We start from the raw sequence: 20,602 nt of genomic DNA, 5'->3' as shown, positions 1-20,602 counted from the left end.
CGGGACATTCGTTCATTGTATGGACAGACCACAAGAACCTGGAATAACTCTGCGCCGCCAAGTGTCTCAACTCCAGGCAAGCTAGGTGGGCCCTGCTTTTCACTCGGTTCAACTTCTCCCTCTCATACCTACCAGGTTCCAAGAATGTTGAGCCAGATGCGCTGTCACGCCGCTATAGCCTGGCGGCTACACCCCCGTAACCCGAGACCATCCTTCCCATCTCATGCCTGGCAAGAGCAATCAGCTGGGGAATAGGGAACCAGGTTTGTGAGGCGCAGCATTCCCAGCCGAACCCCGGGATGGGCCCAAATAACCGAATGTTTGTTCCTGATGCTGTCCGCTCCTCGGTTCTGGACTGTGCACACTCCTCCAAGCTTGCCTTGCCTGTCCCCCCCCCCCCCCCCTTCAGGTGTCACTCATCTTCCCCATTGTCCCAAGTGTATTTATACCTGTGTTCTCTGTTTGTCTGTTGCTGATCTGAAATACTGACCTCTGCCTGCCCTTGTCCTGTCATTTTGCCTGCCCCCTGTTCTAGTAATAAACTTTTGTTACTTTAACATTGTCTGCATCTGGGTCTTCCCTGAAACGTGATAATGTCGCCCACCCCGCCATCAGCCCGACATTATTCTGCATGTGTGTCACGGCCGTCAAAAGAAGTGGACCAAAGCGCAGCATGGTGAGCGTACATTTCTCTTTTTATTTAAAATGTCGCCAACAAACAAACAACCGTGAAGCTTACAGGGCTAAGTGCCACTAACAAAGATAAATACCCATAATCACAGGTGGGAAAAAGGGCTGCCTAAGTATGATTCCCAATCAGAGACAACGATAGACAGCTGTCCCTGATTGAGAACCATACCCTGCCAAAACATAGAAACACAAAATCATAGAAGTAAAGGACATAGAATGCCCACCCAAATCACACCCTGACCAAACCAAAAAGAGACATAAAAAAAGGCGTGACAGCATGTTTTGAGTTTAGGAGGTGTGTCACAATATCTATCAATACAACAACTTTTGCAGGATTTCTTCCCCTAACAACAATCAATTTAATAAATTAGAGGCACTAGAGATGGTTGTATTTTGTTCTACCTCGGGTAGCGGTATAAAAATACTGAAGCACTTTTTAGGCAGTACAGGCTACTGTACTGTCTTTGACTACCATGATATACAGTTTTTGAATCATGAATTCTCTACATTCATTTCCCGCCCACATTACATTTCTGATGACAAACAACTATGACTGTTGGCACGGTCAATCAAATTCTAACCAACTAAATTCAGGTTAATTAAACAACAACAAAAATAAATGTTTAATTTAAAAATTATATTTTAAATATCAGACAATGTTCTAATAATGAACTGGGACTGGTCCTCTGTCTTTTAGTGACAGACCCAATCAGGTTTTCTTAGTTTCTTGACTTATTTCATATGTTGTGAGTAGGCCTATGTGAGCACACACTAGCTATTTGATGTTATAGAGGAAATGTGAATTGAAGGCCTATGCCAGAGGAACAAGAGAGGAAACCACACATTGTGCAGGGGTTATGCAGTGATCAGAGCTAGATATCAAGGGAAACTTACATTTTTCTGTTTTCATTGTTTTATTTTCCAATAGTGTGTCTGAATAGACAAATACACTATGAATTTGGTGAAACTCATTTTAATCCTCCAAACGCTTCAATCTTGTCAAGGTAATAGATGCCACTCTACACAATAATTTCTTTATGATCTATTATCTTTGATTTACTTGTTGAATATTTACAGTAAAAGTAACCTTGATTCTATCACACCCGATAAGTGAAGATAACATTACTGTATTCATGTGAAGAGTATTAGACAGATGCTAACCAGTCCACGGCTAATAACTTCAGGGATTTGAAACACGTTTTACATAAGGCAAAAAAGGCACAAATATTATCTATTTTAATAACAATTGCAGTGAACAAATTATCACAGCTCTGAGAACCATCTGCTTATTCTGTGGGGATTTCAGTACTTCAGCATAAAGTTTTCTGCAGGTTTCCTCATGGTTCTACTTAAATGTGGTATGTTTGAATAGACTAAAATGAACAGCTTTGTATGGAGTTAAAAAAAACATGGCATGCTCGCTCCATCCTGGTGGCACAGTGGACTAAATTGCATGACTAGAGAACAAAAGGTAAGAGGTTTGAATCATATTGATGCTGTGCAACAATAATAAAAAATGTTTGCATGATTTAATGCCAAAGCAAATTCATTTTGATCTGTGCTGGGAGTTAACCCAAACTAAGCTAGCAGTGTTTTTAAAAGTCTTATCGAAATATGTTCTTAAAACTATATTTAATTACCTTCAAATTACCTAGAATTTTTGTTCTCAGAACGTTAATAAAACCTCAAATCAAACGTTCCCAGAGCAGGCAAAATGTTCACTTCCATTCTCAGAATGTTTTATAAAATGTTTTCCCGGTCATGAAACTCATGTCTTCGTTCTCAAAACCAATGGGAAACCAATAACACATGTTCCCACAACTTCCAAGGAACCAAATGTGCTAGCTGGATAACCCTTATATTTGTTTTACTTTTAATGTAATAATAGACACTGTACGGCCTACATGGAAAATATAATAAACTACTACCACTAACTACTCTGTACAGTAAGCAGGTGGTTAGGACACAGGGCTTTATGCCTCAAGTCATTTTACCACATTTCACATGCATCTCACATGCTGGATTAACAACAATCCAGCATGCTTGGTCAAGTGGTTAGTTTGAAAGTCTTGCCTGTGGGAAGTCCTCGTGGTCAAAGGAGGTCACAATAGCATTGCCACTCTAACCAATAAAATGACGGTACATGTCATTGCTATATCTGTGATCTAAAGGGATGTGCCATTGTCAACTTTCTTTCAGCACATAAAGATGACTCCTCTCAAACTGGAAAAAATGCATCACAATCGGAGCTTGATAAGAATCAAAGTGAGTTGCTATTTTTATTTTCTGACAAAGCCACACATATTTCTGACAAAGTCACATATTTGTAAAAAAAAAATATATCCATTCATTACTGCTGGCTTTGAGTTTCACATTTAATTTTACTCCATCGCTCACAGACACTCTCATGCATCATGACCAGACCACCCCAAATTATCCAGTTCTCAGAGCATTAATCAAGCATTTGGTGCAGAGTTTGAAAACACTTGTGCTTGGTTAAACCCCATTGTGTGCTCTCCATATGAATGTTTTTGTTCAGTGTCAAAAGAATGTCAAACAGGATGTGGAGGTGGTTAGGGCTTGAGTGCTGTGTTTGATTGAACTTTGCAGGTGCATTCCAACCAAGAGTTTGATAGCACTGTAATTTAGGTTAAGGCCTATGTTGCAAAACTATTTCACCCACTCATCAAGATCTTTAATGTTCCTGCATTCTGCACATCAATACCCATAACATTTTCTCCCTATAAAGTATGACCATCCATTATGTTACAAATACAGCATACATATGTAATCATTCAATCCCTTCCACTCTTCTACCATTGCGATTTAATTTAGTGATATCGTTTAATAGTTAATGTCTTCATTCACTTAAAATGTCTCATTCTCATTCACAGCTGAGCCCTATATAACTCAACAATCCAATGCATGCTCCTGGAGTCCCAGGATCCTTAGAGATGAGATATGGACTTCAGTCACATTCACTGCAGAGTCCAGAGACCAAGTAGCCCATCAGATCTGTATGGAACTTGGCTGTGGTGGAGTCTACAGTCTTACTGAGACCAGCGCACCACCCAACAGTACCTGCCTCACAAACTGCACCTACCATGAATATCGTCTTCAGAACTGCTCCCAAGTTGTGAGGATTAATTGCACAATGGTGTCCGATGTCGTTTGTGGTAAGACCCGGTTTGAAAAGACAGGCATTTCATCATATGTTCTCATTTCACAAAATATGTTTAAAATTATAATAGGATACTTTGCATGATCAATAATATAGTCTGTTATTTTCTACAAATGTATCATATGCGTTACATCACAGTTTTTGAAGCTGAACCACATGAGTTGCACACTAACCTTAACTCTAGGGGTTGAATAGAGCAAATCGTGTTCATTGAAACTCATGTACAGTACTTGTGTCTGTGGTTGTAGAGCATCAGGCTGTGAGGCTGGCTGGAGGCGAGCACCGCTGTGCTGGACGTGTGGAGCTGTGGAGAGAGGCGCAGCAGTGGGGCACGGTGTGTGATGATGAGTGGGACTTGGGGGACGCTGATGTGGTATGTGCCCAGCTTGGCTGTGGGTATGCTTTGAGTGTGACAGGGCAGGGTGGTGCCTTCCCTCAGGGCAAGGATCCCATCTACCTGGATGAGCTGAAATGTACTGGCAAAGAGGGCAACCTGTGGCAGTGCCCAGCGTCAAGTGAAAGCCATGACTGTGGGCACAAGGAGGACGCTGGGGTGGTTTGCTCAGGTAACTGTCACTCTGATGTTTCCTACACACTACAAACGGTATTAACCCTACTAACGGGCCAGATTGCACCAACTTCTCTTTATTCATCTAAAGATCTTCATGGTCCCTCTTTTCTCTGCCTCCTTTACAGAGCTGAAGGCAGTGAGGCTGACCGGAGGTGTGGACCGCTGTTCTGGTAAAGTGGAGATCCACCGTAATGGATCATGGGGGACAGTGTGTGATACCTGCTGGGGGAAGGAGGAAGCCTCAATGGTGTGTTCCATGTTGGGCTGTGGGGAGCCAGTTCATTTTGCAGCTTTCAAACCCCCTTTCACTCACAACGATGGTACCCTGTGGTACTACCAATGCTTTTCAAATCACCAAGACCTTTGGCAGTGTAAGGAGTTTGCCAACAAGACACTATTTTGCACTGACTCTAAAGCGGCTGGACTTATTTGTAGTGGTAAGTGAGATTATTTGTGCACTAATATAAATATTTCACTCTGACAAACACTCTGACAAACCACTGAAGGACATGTGATACTTGAAGCAGAAACAAATATTTTCTACTGTACTTTTTCTCGCAGGATCACATGGACGATATCTTCCAGTTACAACAGAAGCAGCTACAACAGTACTAAGCAGGACGCCAGGTGAAAAAGTTAAACCAGAGTCTGAATTTTAAGATTGACAAAACTATTCAGACTTTTGAGAATTTAAAACATCAAGATCAAATGTGTGTAAAATTGTATTTTGTTCCTGTATTTTGTTTACTTCCTAGGCCCAGTGACTACAGCCAGTGTATCAAATCATGGCTTCCCATTCTCCATGTCCTTAGAGCTGCTGGGGTGCATCTCCCTGTCCTTCCTTTTGCTCATGGCTCTGGTCACAAACTCTCTGCTTTGCTGCCACTACAGGAGGAGAGATGGTTGGTCCCAACTGCCACATACATTCAGTGACTGTATTTCAAAATCTCCATGGATCATATGTCCATGCATCTGGCAGTTCATACTGTAATATAGTTGTGTAAATGGGTTATTCTACAGAAGTGGTGCGAATTGGGGATTGGAAAAAATATCTAATTTGTATCCTATTTTTCCCAAACCTTCAGCGCACATTTATTACAACATATATATGATAGACATATATACAGTACTACTCACACACTTTGTTTGTATTTGAAATATGTGACCGACTGGCTCGACTCGGTCTTATGTAGCAAAATTGTAAATGTTTTATTTTTATTTTTTACATTGGCTAAAAGTAGAGACTCAGAGCTGGAAAATGATATATCATACACTGTAGTTGAGGAACAATTAGAAAGTAATTCTGCTTTGATAGTTGATTAACTTGTTACTTCACTTTTGAGAAAATGGCCATTGAATCGTTTGGTACCTACTGGAGAGCTCTTCTTTGTCTACACCCATTCAGCATTGTTCACACCCTCTTAAACTTTAGCCCCATCCATCTCTTTAACGATTCACGTGAGGCTATGTACTAAACAACCAAATATTTCAAGACTAAAGACTGGTTTATACTATGGGTGTGTTCGTAAATTTAATCTAGAGTGAAAGTGTGCTCTGGGAGTTTGTAAACTCAGAGCATTGTCAGAGTGCTTCGCTTTCAGAGTGCACACTGGACTCTTCGCTGAGGAGTAGGGTTGATCCGAGCGTTCTGACCTAACAGCAGTCAAGCACCCAAGCTAACTGGGTAATGTTGGCTAGCTTGCTATCTACTTCCAGACACAAATGAGAGAACAACTCACTCTGACTATTTTACTCGCCCTAGCAGAGCTGTTAGGCTGTTTTTATGTTTTCCGTTGGTGACTGCAACTGTGCTGCTGGCAACAATTTAATTACGCTCTTTTGCCAACCTTTACTGACACCGGCCATATTCAATGGGTGTTGAGCGTTCGTAAATTCGTCAGTTATTCTGCGCTCTGGCACACTCAGACGAAAGTGCTCTGAAATCAGAGTAGACAGCCAGAGCGAATTTACCAGCTACTTCTATCAACAGTTGTTGCAGTGACATCATAAACATTCTATTGAAATAGTTACTTGCATAGTGGAGTCTTTTGTTTAGACATGTAGCGAGCTAGCTAAATAATGAACCATAATCCCAATTTATAACATTACTACCCTGCATGAATCTGCAGGTAGCTAACCAACCAGGTGCCATGTTAGCTAACAAACATTGGGGTATAACTAGCAATGCAAATGGCTCTGAGATACAAATAATATTACTACAGAGATCATACACGTAACGTTAACTAGCTAGCAGGCCAGCTAAAGTTAGCTAGCTAGCTAGCTAACAGTACACTTTAACTTGAAATGAAAACAACTTTCTGACAAAATTAGAAATGTGTAATATCTGAAAATGTAGCGAGCTAGACTGTCTTACCCATATGCATGGATGGATGCTTCTCCCTCTCTGTCACGGATTCCATGGTTGCCCTTAGTTTGACAGATATTTTATACAACAGCCTTCTGTGTGTTCTGTTTTCGACTCCGTCTGCATATTTGCAATCAAACGCCAGAATTGTAGCTATCCATACTTAGCTATCCATACTCTACTTCCACTGATTTCAAAACTCGGTCCTCCAGAAAGTGGAAAGCAACACTTATGCAGTTCTACTATGTGATATCTTTCAAAAAAAGCCATGGTAGAAAGGATTACCTACACATACTGACCAGCTCAAATTATAGACAGAAGCAGGCTACATGGCAGACCAGTCCAAATTCCTCTCTTGGCATGTCCAACCCACTAATTATCTCAGCCAATCATGGCTAGCGGGAAGGCTGCTGACTTTTTCTGGGCTAAACCAACTAGGCTCATAATTTAACCATTTTATTCGTATTTACAGAGGCACATTCTTTTAATATATGTAGAACTGCTAATTAGATCAGCATCTTTCGATGTAATAATTGAATAACTCAAGATGCTCTGAAATAGTGTTAAAAAATGACAGAAATCATTAATTGCTTTAATTTTTAAACATTACATTTAGGAGTCAGGGTTTAGGACAGCGACCTCTCAGTAGAAATACGTGTATAAACAATGACTTTGTACTATATTAGCCTTGTATTGAATTAGACCATATCAACAGGTAAATAAATGTCCTTTTTTAAATACTTATTTTGGGGTGGGACTGCAATTTGCACAATTTCTGTAGAATCACCTATATAATCCAATATAGATCATTTTGGATTGGATAGAAGCTGATACTCTATCAATATTACAGCATGTGTTTTTACTGTTCATAGCTCTCTTAGTCCAGCAGCGACATGCTAACCTGCAGACGCCAACTAAGCTTCATGACAACGACTACCGGGACTCTGTGAATCTCATCAAGGTCACAACCAGCAGCCCAACAGAAAATGATGGTCAGTGAATTAGAACATGCCTCTTTGACCCTGTTTTCCTCTGTACAGAGTTACGACTTCATCAAGACCCACATTGCCACATATTATCAAATCTGTTTAACATTTTTGGTAACTCTGTAAAGATAGTGAACATTGTTTAATCTCTCTTTTCTTTTGCTTTGCAGTCCCATCAAATCCCAGATATCAGTGGACCCAGAGTAGTGTGGACAGCACCTCAGTGGATACAGACTATGAGCAGTGTGATCTAAGCACCGAGGCAGCTGTGCATATGACCACCTTTCAGAGTAAACAGTGTGGTTTTTTTTCTCACAAATCACATTTAATTCTTACATACTTTAACTAAGCATTGCATTTCAGAAGGGCTAATCAAGACTCCAAAATACACAATCATTTTGGACTACACTACTCATATTTGTGTAGCCCAGGAGGTTGGTGGCACCTTCATTGGGGAGGACAGGCTTGTGGTAATGGCTGGAGCGGAATGAGTGGAATGGTATCAAATACATGTTTGCTATGTGTTTGATGCCATTCCATTTGCGCCGGTCCAGCCATTATAATCAGCCGTCATCCTTTCAGCAGCCTCCACTGTTGTGTAGCTAATATATCTTAACTCTCACTTGTAATTCAGATTCTATACGATATAAACAAGATACCAGGAACCCTTTTATGAGGGCTACAGCTCTGGACAGTCTATCTGAGGAAGGTGAGTCCATATTTAGTGGTGCACTCCAATAACAGTCTCAATGCCTGTCCTACATGACAGACACAAATGCACAGCATTTGATAGAAATACGTTTTAAAAGTTAGCTACTCACCAGCAATGTGACGTCTGTAGCACATGCAGGAGACAACCATAACGTTTTCATAGGAGGCATTGTTGACCAAGATCCAGGATGCCATTTAGGACCCCCAAGTGGTGAGGGTCACTTTTTATTTGTTTTATTTGTTATGCCAATTTTTTGATAGGGGGGGTTAAAGGTACATTATACCATTCAATGTATACGTTTATAAAACATGTACAAGTAGGCTGCTAATCAAAAATCAAAATAACAGTAAGAAATACATGGAGTTTAAGGAATAATAAATTCAGTATAAAAAATAAATAAAAAGTGGGCTTATACCTCCAACCTCCCATCCCATTCCCCCAAACCCACCCACTCAACATGTATCCATCCAATTCCCCCTCCCCACTCCCGGAAACCATGTTTCCCACCCCTTCCTAAACCCCCTAGCAACTAGGGTTGCTCGTCAGTCACCTCCCCAGACGGTCACCTTTTGAACTCAAGAATGAACAATTCAGTGAAACGCAAGAGACAATCTAATGATGATTTGTGTTGACTTCTGCTGCAGTGGACTCCTTTGATTCTTCCAGCACCTCTTCCGAGGAATGCTATGAAAACACAGGCAAAGATGTAGAGAATATAGTGACATCAGGTATGTCCAAGGGTACAGCCCTGAGTTTTTCCTGACTTTATGAGACCTGACCTGGAAAAATTCCAGTCTCTATGGATGCAGTAGGAGCAGACAGCACTGCAAACAAGTCACTGTGCTGATGTTTCAATAGCTTAGTTCAATTTCTATTCATGCTGTGCATTTATTTTTCTCTCCCAGAGGGAATGGATCCATGGCAACCTCCAGTTACCCACAATGCAAATAACGACCTGATGCTTTCAAGGAACCCTGATCAAACCCATTCATATGACCAGGGTAAACAAGCTGTTCTTTCTTCTCATTTCTTTTCTTCTCTTCTTCTATCTTTTCTACTTTCCTCTCCTCTTCTCTATCTACTCTATTTTGACAATAAGGGATCTGGGATGTTACTCTATTTTCTGACACACTGTATTCTGTTTATCATGGTTTGTCACCCAGGAGTGGCTGATGGGAACAGTGGTGATTATGAGGAGGACGTCCACCTGAACTCTCCTGACCCCAACCAGTCCCCCTCAGAGGGTGACTATGACGACATCGCTAACTACCTGGACTCAAACCCAAAGCAAGGCTACTGAATGAGCTGGAAGGACCTACGTTTTACTGTATATGTCAATGTTTCTGTTAATATAAAAGAGGGGCTAGCTAATTGTTTGCAATGTTTGAAATTATGTATTAATGTATAGCATACATTAGTAGGTATGTTTTGTATTTTGTGTTTTTGGGTGTGATAATAAAAATGTAAAATTTGTTTAATATGCAGTTATGATATTTGTGCAGTTGGTAACATACAATGATTGCCGATGGAGCCTACAGAGGAAACCCTTACAGCAGGGATCATCAACTAGAAACCTTGCTTACATTTCTACACAATCACATATAACTCTCTATTATGTGTGGGAGTACTTTGGAACAAATGTCCTAAATTATGATCACAGTATTTACAGTCTTGTCTAAAAACAAATAAAATGTATTATTGTTTTCTTTAATCAGAAAAGTTAGGGGGGGCCTCCCGAGTGGCATAGCGATCTAAGGCACTGCATCACAGTGCCAGAGGCGTTACTACAGACACGGGTTCATTCCCTTACAAATTATTTGTGTGGTGTACAGAGATGAGGTATTCATTCAAAAGTCATGTTAAACACTGTTATTGCACACTGTTAGTGCACCCCCTCTCCCTCCCTCTCTAAGGATGACTTTGTCAACCATTTTAAAAAGAACGATGACGACATCCGCTCCTCATTCACTCAGCCTATTGAGTCCACTGGTCCCACTCACACAGGACTACCCTACGCCTTGACCTCTGTCTCCCCTCTCTCTCCAGATGAATCCTGTGACTAGTGAGGTCCAGCCTACCGACAACCTACCCACTCGACCCCATCCCCTTCTCCAGATCTCTGGAGACCTCCTATTCATCACTTCCCTCGTCAACTCATCCCTGACCACCTCTGACTTAAAAATGGCCCCAGTCTCTGCCCTCCTCAAGAAACCAACACTCAACTCAACTCCTCTGACGTCAAAAACTACAGACCGGTACCCCTTCTTTCTTTTCTTTCCAAAACACTTGAGCGTGCTATGTCTGAACAACTCTCTCGCTATCTCTCTCAGAATGATTGACCCTAACCCGTCTGGCTTCAAGACGGGTCACTCAACTGAGACTGCTCTTCCCTGTGTCACAAAGGCTCTCTGCACTTCCAAAGCTAAATTCTTATCCTCTGTTCTCATCCTCCTAGATTGATATGCTGCTTTTGACACCGTGAACCATCCAATCCTCCTCTCTCTACGGGCTGGGCGTCTCAGGCTCTGCACACTCTTTGATTGAATCCTACCCGGCAGGCTGCTCCTACCAGGTGACGTGGAGAGGATCTGTGTCTTCACCACATACTCTCACGACTGGTGTGCCCCAAGGATCGGTTGTAGGCCCTCTCCTCTTCTCTTTATACACTAAGTTACTCAGCTCCATCAAATCCTCACATGGACTCTCGTATCATTGCTATAATGATGACACTCAACTACTTTTCTCCTTAGCCCCTTCTGACACCCAAGTGGCGGCACATCTCTGTGTGCTTGGCAGAAATCTCAGCTTGGATGTCGGCCCACCACCTCAAGCTCAACCTCCACAAGAGGAAGGTCTGCCCACTCAAAGACCTCTCCATCACAGTTGACAACTCCACGGTGTCCCCCAAAGAACCTTGGCGTAACCCTGGACAACACCGTCATTCTTTGCAAACATAAAAGCAGTGACTCGCTCCTGCAAGTACATGCTGTACAACAGCTGTAGAGTACGACCCTACCTCACGCAGGAAGTGGTGCAGGTCCTAATCCAGGCACTTGTCATCTCCCATCTGGAATGCTGCAACTCGCTGTTGGCTGGGCTCACCGATTGTGCAATCAAACCCGTGCGACTTATCCAGAATGCTGCAGCCTGCATGGTGTTCCAACCGTCCCAAGTTCTCCCATGTCACTGCGCTCCTCTGCACACTCCACTGGCTTTCAGTCGAAGCTCTCATCCACTACAAGACCATGGTACTTGCCTACGGAGCAGCAAGAGGAACTGCTCCTCCCTACCTTTAGGCTATGCTTAAACCCTACACCCCAACCTGAGTACCCCGTACTGCCACCTCTGGTCTCTTGGCCCTCCCACCCCTGGTATATAATGCAATCATGTATATTATAGGCTATTCTGTGAATCTCTGAGCATTTTCCTGAAAGATCTCTATAGCAATAAAGTGCAGAAGATGTCCAAACTGATGCGTAGCTTTCTGTAAGCTTGACACTGTCCAATATAATGTACAACACGAAGGACAATGTTACTTTTAGATTTATACTTTATTCATGTATTTGCTTTACATGCATGCTTCTTTGTAGGCCCATACATGCCAGTTTCTTTAGAGAGACTCAAATGTTTGCCTTTTCAATCATGAACATTATCATATAGAAAACGTATGTGAACATCCATGAGGAAAAATCAACCCTGTTTAAATAATGGCATTGCGCCATTCGGAGATGCGCTTTGCAGCCTACTCTGTAACTTAACCTGCATTGTAAAGGCATTGCCATGCATTTGACAGTATACAGGCAGTGTGGTGGTGTGTAAAAATCTGTATTTCATATTAGAGTACACTTACTGTAATATAAATACGGTATCAAAGCAAGTACTGTGTAATGACAATACTGTAAAATTGACTATTATATTGTAAAAAATTCAAAAGCTTCCATAATCGGAATGAATGAATGGATGAATGAAATTAATTGAGGGAGGGGTTTGTATCTTTACTGTAATTAAGAGATATTGCTGCAAGCCGGTTGGCTGCTAGGCAAAGTGTTTACAGACTACAGCATATTAATTTGGGCTAGGCCCACCTGGCCAACATCCTGTGAAATTGCAGAGAGCAAAATTCAAAATAAAAAATGTGTAATATTAAACATTCATGAAAATACAAGTGTCTTACATTGTTAAAAAGCTTAACTTCTTGTTAATCCAGCCGCTTTGTCAGATTTCAAGAAGGCTTTACGGCAAAAGCATACCATGCGATTATCTGAGGACAGCGCCCCGCATACAAAAGCATTACAAACATTTTCCAAACAAGCAGAGGGGTCACAAAAGTCAGAAATAGCGATAAAATAAATCACTTACCTTTGAAGATCTTCCTCTGTTTGCAATCACAAGGGTCCCAGCTACATAACAAATGGTAATTTTGTTCGATAAAGTCCTTCTTTATATCCCAAAAAAGTCAGTTTAGTTGGTGCGCTTGACTCAGTAGTCCACCGGTTTCCCTCGTTCAAAATGCATACAAATGAATCCCGAAAGTTACCAGGTACCCTAATATATATATAAACAATAAAGTTTAAGACGGAGAATAGTATGTTCATTACCGGAGATAAATAACGAAGGTAAATGACGAAGCCACAACAGTTAAAGCCAAAATGGGAGCCACTTAGAAAAACTACAAATTCTAGCTAATTCTTAAAAAAAACAAGCCTGAAACTCTTTCTAAATACTGTTGACATCTAACTGCAATATGGAATGTATTCCATTGATTTCCCCATAGACAGGCATTTGAAATGGTGTCACCTCCAAAAAAAAAATTTCCGGATGGATTTTCCTTGGGTTTTTGCCTGCTATATTAGTTCTGTTATACTCACATAAATTATTTTTACAGTTTCGGAAACTTTAGAGTGTGTTCTGTCCAATACGACCAATTAGATGTATATCCTATCTTCTGGGCCTGAGTAACAGGCAGTTTACTTTAGGCACCTCATTCATCCAAACTTCCGAATATTGCCCCCTATCCCTAAGAAGTTTTAATAAACAAATTAGGCCCATTTCAGCAGTCTTGATACCACATTTTGTACAGAAATGCAATGGTTCATTGGACCAGTCTTACACTTTGCACATACACTGATGCCATCTAGTGGTCAAAATCTAAATTGCACCTGGGCTGGAATAATACATTATAGCCTTTCTCTTGCATTTCAAAGATGATGGTACAAAAAAATACTAAAAAATTGTTTTTTTCTTTGTATTATCTTTTACCAGATCTATTGTGTTATATTCTCCTACATTCCTTTCACATTTCCACAAACGTCAGTGTTTTCTTTCAAATGGTACCAAGAACATGCATATCCTTGTTACAGGCAGTTAGATTTGGGTATGTCATTTTAGGCGTTTTTTTTTTTTAAAGGATCCTTATTAATTAAGAGCTTATAGTTATAGTATATAGTAATATAAGGTTCACATGCCATTAACCCTCTTTCAAGAACATAAGCTTATGACCTTCTGTACTACGTGTTATCCCACATTACTTACATAGAGGCTGCAGGCTAAAGGCTTGTAAAGAGCCACGATGGATATTGTCACCATTGGGAATAGGCATCCCATCCTCACTGACATAAATCACATACTGGTCTTGAGGCATTGCTGTAAAAGGACATAAGAATGGGTTTAAAAATATATAAATTATCTGAATCCGAAAGTGCCTGGTTTGTTTTCATTCGTCAGAAACTTCTTTTTTTTTCACACAATATTGCTTGCCTTAGCCTAAAGCAGTCTTACCTTGTTCATAGACTGCTTCCATGGTAAGGAAAACAATAGACCTACAGTATGTCATTTTAACATCTAAATCCTGATAACACCTGTCAGAAGCCTGCCCGGTGTAGCATATGATCTGGTTGCCATGAGTTGAGTCTCTCTCCACATCACAGGAAATTGTCAGGGTGTCCGACAGTCCTGGCTCTCTGCGTTGAGACTGAACTGGTTCCCCAGGGTGAACCCTGTAGAAATAAGAAATTGTCACGTTTAGCCTAATTATGAATGTCACCTCACAACTAAGTGCGTCTTCATACTAAGGTTACCTCCATTGAAAAGACAAAGAGCTGCTGGAGACGTGGCCCCAGTGGTCGTCCTTCCTTCTCCATTCCTTCTCCATCCTTCTCTTTCGTGCAGATGATTACGGGTCTCGTCCCGTGTGTTAATCATTGTGCGCATGTGTTATTTGTTCGAGGTACTCCTCCCTCTTTTATTTTGTGTTTCTACCCTGTGTTTTGATATGTGTTTGTTTGGGCTTCGTTTTCACACGGCACGCTGTAATTTGGGTTTACTAAAAAACCCTATTACGCATAACAGCACCTGTCTCCCGATCCTTCATGCCAGCGTGACAGAATAATTTCCCATTAAGGGAGACGGCGGGAATGGCCCGTCCGACGACCCTGTGACTGGTCTGTCCGGCGACGCCGCAACTTCGGCAGCTGCCACTGGGTCGTCCGACGTCGCCACAACGGGTCCGTCCGACGACGCAACTTTAGCAGCTACAACTGGCCCGTTCGACGCCGCCACAACTGGTCTGTTCGACGCCACTGCAACATTGTACGTAATAAATTAGCATACATACATACCATAAGCATTTATATTGTATGATGACAATTCAGTTATACTCCTCAAAGCCAATTTATTTCAGACAGTTAATAGCCTATTATTGAAATTTGCTTAATCTGCAATTAGTCTTAAAATAAAAAATGTGCCTAAATATTAGTATTTGTATTTAATATGGATCCCCATTAGCTGCTGCCAAGGCAGCAGCTACTCTTCCTGGGATCCAGCAAAATTAAGGCAGTTTATACAATTTTAAAAACATTACAATACATTCACAGACTGTGTGTGTAACGGATGTGAAATGGCTAGCTAGTTAGCGGGTACGCGCTAGTAGCATTTCAATCAGTTACGTCACTTGCTCTGAGACTTTAAGTAGGGTTGCCCCTTGCTCTGCAAGGGCCGCGGCCTTTGTGGAGCGATGGGTAACGATGCTTCGTGGGCGACCGTTGTTGATGTGTGCAGAAGGTCCCTGGTTCGCGCCCGTGTCGGGGCGAGGGGACGACGTAAAGTGATACTGTTACATGTGCCCTCAGGCCCCTACTCCACCACTACCACATATATACAATACAAAATCCATGTACGTGTGCATATAGTGCCTATGTTATTGTGTGTGTGTATGCATGTGTCTGTGCCTATGTTTGTGTTGCTTCACAAAAAAAAAAATATTTCACCTTTATTTAACCAGGTAGGCAAGTTGAGAACAAGTTCTCATTTATAATTGCAACCTGGCCAAGATAAAGCAAAGCAGTTCGACACATACAACAACACAGAGTTACACATGGAGTAAAACAAACATACAGTCAATAATACAGTAGAAAAATAAGTCTATATACAATGTGAGCAAATCAGGTGAGAAAAGGGAGGTAAAGGTAAAAAAAGGCCATGGTGGCGAGGTAAATAAAATATAGCAAGTAAAACACTGGAATGGTAGATTTGCAGTGGAAGAATGTGCAAAGTAGAAATAATGGGGTGCAAAGGAGCAAAATAAATAAATAAATACATTAGGGCAAGAGGTAGTTGTTTGGGCTAAATTATAGATGGGCTATGTACAGTAATCTGTGAGCTGCTCTGACAGCTGGTGCTTAAAGCTAGTGAGGGAGATAAGTGTTTCCAGTACACAGAACATAGGCACAGACACATGCATATACACAAATAGCCTACTAATACAAGTCAAAATGAAATTGGTTGAGATAAGAAATTACCTGTCGGGGAAAATGTTCAGATAGGCTACACTACATGTCTCTGTACAGAGAGAGAGCTTCTTGAGCTCACAGCGCCTGCCCCAACAGGAAGCGTGTGCTCTGTCAATAACATGTTCATTACCTTCATGTGACACAAAAACACATTAAACTGTCAGACAACAAAATGATCAGAAGAGAAAGAGGTCTTATCTTCCTCTTAACTTCATATAATTTACAATATGAAAATCATATGGAGGCATATCTTATAGATTACACGATGCCTACTTGCCCGCATGCACAGTTCAATAGTGTCATATCAAGGAAATAACTACACTCAAGGGAGCATTCTGATGATTTACTAATCAAACGTATTGCTATATGACCTTTAATTAATTAATGATTTCATTGATTAATCTAGAAAAGTTAAACTTGTTTCTGCATGTCAAACATATAGGTTTGCAGAAAAACATATTAACGTTATATTAGATTATGACAATAGTTTGTAAGTGGTTTATAAATTATGCTTTTTATTCCATTTTAAGTCACACATTTTCCTGTAAAATATGAAACACTTGCCTTGCCAAAAACAGCAACATGCTATGTTTAAATGTAAAACAGCATTTAAACAACATTCTTTACCCTAAAAATGAATGTATCGCCCTAGGATATTCTTGAGGCTTGAGGGCCATAGGATATTTTATCAAGATATTCCAACGATCTCTTCACATAACTGAGATACAGGATTTAATTAAAGGGAGATATTGATATTCTAATACACCATTAAACATAAAGTAAAACTTTTATGAATTATAGTTACAAATCAATTCAAACGAAAATATGAGAGCCTACATGTCAACTTAAATAAAACATGCCAAACTCATGGACTGTCAGTCCTTGCATCCATAGCTCCATCCACAATTTTGAGTGGTTACATTTCCCCAGGCCCATTCCAGGTGCCAGGGTCAGGCTGTTGGAATTGCAGATTGTAACTTTAACTGCTCATATGTGAGCAGTCATGTGTAGAAGAAGAGTATGTGGGATTCTTTCACATCATGTTGACAGGTCACCAAGAGGTCAATCACCTCCATATATCTGGACAAGAGTCAAACTTGAAAGAAAGGACAGCAGGTACTCGGACGCATTTGTAAAAGAGACCTAGTTCTCAATATGTCTTCCCTGTTAAAATAAAGGTTCAATCAAAAAATAAATAATAATTTAAAACAGTAAAGGGACAAAAGGAGAATATGTGGGACAGATTCAGCCATAGCTGTGTGACCTTCAATACATGGTCACTCACACAGTAATCTGTCATGGACAGACATTATTAGATTAGATTCAACTTTATTTTCATTGAACAAGTACATGTACAGTACAAAGAAATGCAGTTAGCATCTAACCAGAAGTGCAAATAAAAGAGTACAAAAAATGTACAAGTGAAACAATTAAGTACAATGTATATTATTAAGTGGGGTGCATAAATGTGCAATGAAGGCAAATGGAAAGTACAAATGGCAAGTCTAAATGAAGGCAAATTGAAAGTTCAAGGAGACATGCAACTGAAATACAGGGATAGCAGCAATGAGGTTACAGAGGTAGACATGTACAACTGAATAATGTATTTTGCAAAGCAATATCAGAGTCCATTAGTACCGCAAAGAGTGCAAAGAGAGTAATGCAACAAGGTCCCTGAGATGCATTACTAAGTGGTGGGCGGGTGGATATGGCTAGTGCCATGTCACAGAGTTCAGCAGGGTTAGCTGGAAAGAAACTGTTCTTGAGCCTGCTAGTGTGGGAACGTAGAGACCTGTACCACCTGCTTGATGGTAGGAGGGCAAACAGTTTATGGCAAGGATGTGAAGGGTCCCTGATGATGCCGCACCCCCTACACAGACAACGCTTGCGCTAGAGGTCTACGATGGCAGGGAACAGAGCACCAGTGATGTGCTGGGTGGTTTTCACCACCCGTTGCAGGGCCTTCCGGTCGACCACGGAGCATCCGCCAAACCAAACTGTGGCACAGTTAGTCAGAATGCTCTCGACCGTGCAGCGGTAAAAGTTCACCAAGACCTTGGGAGACAGGCGGGCCTTCTTCCATTATGTAACATAAACTGGAGTAAGATTTTCGTTCTTGGGTGCTGAGATTACTTAGTTACTAACAACAAAGGTATATTTTGGTTATCACGACAGCAACAGCCTCCAGGAACAATAAAAAACAATATTTACATCTTACAGTTAAATGAGAAAATGAGGAAAAGGAATAAACCCACAGTAAAATGGATGAGTTTGTGGTAAAATATTGTAAGGTACATTTAAAAAAACTCGAGACTGGACATTTATGTCATTATCTAATTCCGATATTGCTTGATCTATACTGAACAAAAATATAAACGCAACATGCAACAATTTCATAGATTTTACTGAGTTACAGTTCATATAAGGAAATCAGTCAATTGCAATAAATTCATTAGGCCCTAATATATAGATTTCACATGACTGGGAATACAGATATGCATCTGTTGGTCAGATACCTTTAAAAAAGTTGGGGCGTAGACAGGAAAACCAGTCAGTATCTGGTGTGACCACCATTTGCCTCTTGCAGCTACTGGATATTGGCGGGAACTGGAACACGCTAACTTACATGTAGATCCAGAGCATCCTAAACATGCTCAATAGGTGACATGTCTGCTGAGTATGGAAGAACTGGGACATTTTCAGCTTCCAGGAATTGTGTACAGATCTTTACGACATGGGGCTGTGCATTATCATGCTGAAACATGATGGAAGCAGATGAATGGCACGACAATGCGCCTCAGAATCTCTTCATGGTATCTCTGTGCATTCAAATTGCCATCGATAAAATTCAATTTTGTTTGTTGTCCGTAGCTTATGCCTGTCCTGCCCATACCATAACCCCAATGCAACCATGGTGCACTCTGACATCAGCAAACCGCTCGTCCACATGACGCTATCTTCGGTTGTGAGACCGGTTGGATGTACTGCCAAATTCTTCAAAATGTAGTTGGAGGTGGCTTATGGTAGGTAGAGAAATTAACATTCAATTTTCTGGCAACAGCTCTGGTGGACATTCCTGCAGTCAGCATGTCAATTGCATGCTCCCTCAAAACTTGTGGCATTGTGTTGTGTGACAAAACTGCACATTTTATAATGGCTTTTTATTGTCCCCAGCACAAGGAGTACCCATGAAATGATCATGCTGTGTAATCAGCTTCTTGATATGCCACACCTGTTAGGTGGATGAATTAACTTGGCAAAGTAGAAATGCTCACTAAAAGGGATATAAACTAATTTGTGCACAACATTTTAGAGAAATAATATTTTTGTTCATGTAGAAAAATTCTGGGATCATTTATTTCAGCTCATGAAAGCAAAGCAAACCAACACTTTACACTTTACATGCTGCGTTTATATTTTTGTTCAGTGTAGATTATGATAAAGCTGGCTTTGCTTCACTCTGCTCTGCCTTGCATGCTACCTCAGGGAGTCTCGGGCTCAGTTGGCTCCGGCTGACAGCCCCCGGTTAGGGCCCCCATCCAGTAAACACTGGAAGATTTTGGGTAGACTGGGCTCTCAAACCCTGGACGTGCAGCCAGTCTAGAATATGGACAACTCCCATTACAAAGCAACAAGTCCTCAATGGCTGGCCAGGCAGATACAGGAGTCCCATCTCAAAAACGTCTGGAAAGGCGGATGGAGGCAGCAACGGATAACTGATGAAATTGTATGCACTCACTACTATAAATCACTCTGGATAAGAGCGTCTTTGAAATAAAAAACATTTGTTATTTAAATGTAAATGATTGAGCTAAGCAGCAGAAGTTTGATTGTATTGTAAAGTTAACAGAATTGTATTGCATAAAGAGCAGAACCGGACTGGAAGCAATTATGTTACTCTACTGTATTTCATGAGATGTTGTCAAGACAAAACAATAAATCTACCCACATTCTCATGTGAAAGAAGCCAGGTTGCTTTTTTCTATTGTGCAGTGTTACAATGACCTAACCGCCAAGTGATACAATAACCTAACCACAAAGTACTTTGAGATAACATCTGAGGATGCATTCATTCACTAAGAAACAAAACGTATTGTGTAATATGAGGCCTCTATGGAAACATCTCCACAGGTAGTTTTGACTATGTCATGGGATGATGGTAGTTAAGTAAAACTTATTGCTATGGTGTATTTTTGGTTGAAATGTCAGAAACAGAAGCTATGTAAAGTGGCGTCAATTATCATTGAATGAGGGGACGTAAGCAAGAAAATCTACTTCTGTCAATAAAATTCAGGTTACTGGACTCTTAA

At 40.8% G+C, this 20,602-nt stretch overlaps 1 protein-coding gene across 2 annotated transcripts; it reads left to right on the top strand.

Moving 5' to 3' along the window:
* The first annotated feature begins 1,495 nt into the window (after positions 1-1,495).
* On the top strand, positions 1,496-9,983 carry LOC129831469 (T-cell differentiation antigen CD6-like). Of its 2 annotated transcripts, XM_055894875.1 has the most exons (14): positions 1,496-1,694; positions 2,890-2,955; positions 3,585-3,866; positions 4,120-4,437; positions 4,568-4,879; positions 5,004-5,069; positions 5,198-5,344; positions 7,680-7,799; positions 7,964-8,083; positions 8,428-8,502; positions 8,635-8,715; positions 9,150-9,233; positions 9,411-9,506; positions 9,669-9,983. In XM_055894875.1, the coding sequence occupies exons 1-14, from the start codon at positions 1,643-1,645 to the stop codon at positions 9,803-9,805; spliced, it is 1,956 nt and encodes a 651-aa protein (XP_055750850.1). In that variant the 5' UTR covers positions 1,496-1,642; the 3' UTR covers positions 9,806-9,983. The 2 variants fall into 2 exon arrangements, with proteins under 2 accessions (XP_055750850.1, XP_055750851.1); XM_055894876.1 differs by lacking the exon at positions 8,635-8,715 and having other exon boundaries at positions 1,497-1,694.
* The last annotated feature ends 10,619 nt before the right edge of the window (positions 9,984-20,602 follow it).

This window comes from Salvelinus fontinalis, chromosome 32, assembly GCF_029448725.1.
Source record: "Salvelinus fontinalis isolate EN_2023a chromosome 32, ASM2944872v1, whole genome shotgun sequence".
In the NCBI taxonomy this organism is placed as follows: Eukaryota; Metazoa; Chordata; class Actinopteri; order Salmoniformes; family Salmonidae; genus Salvelinus; species Salvelinus fontinalis.
Note: the sequence above shows the minus strand (reverse complement) of the source record. Positions and strands in the feature narration are given on the sequence as shown.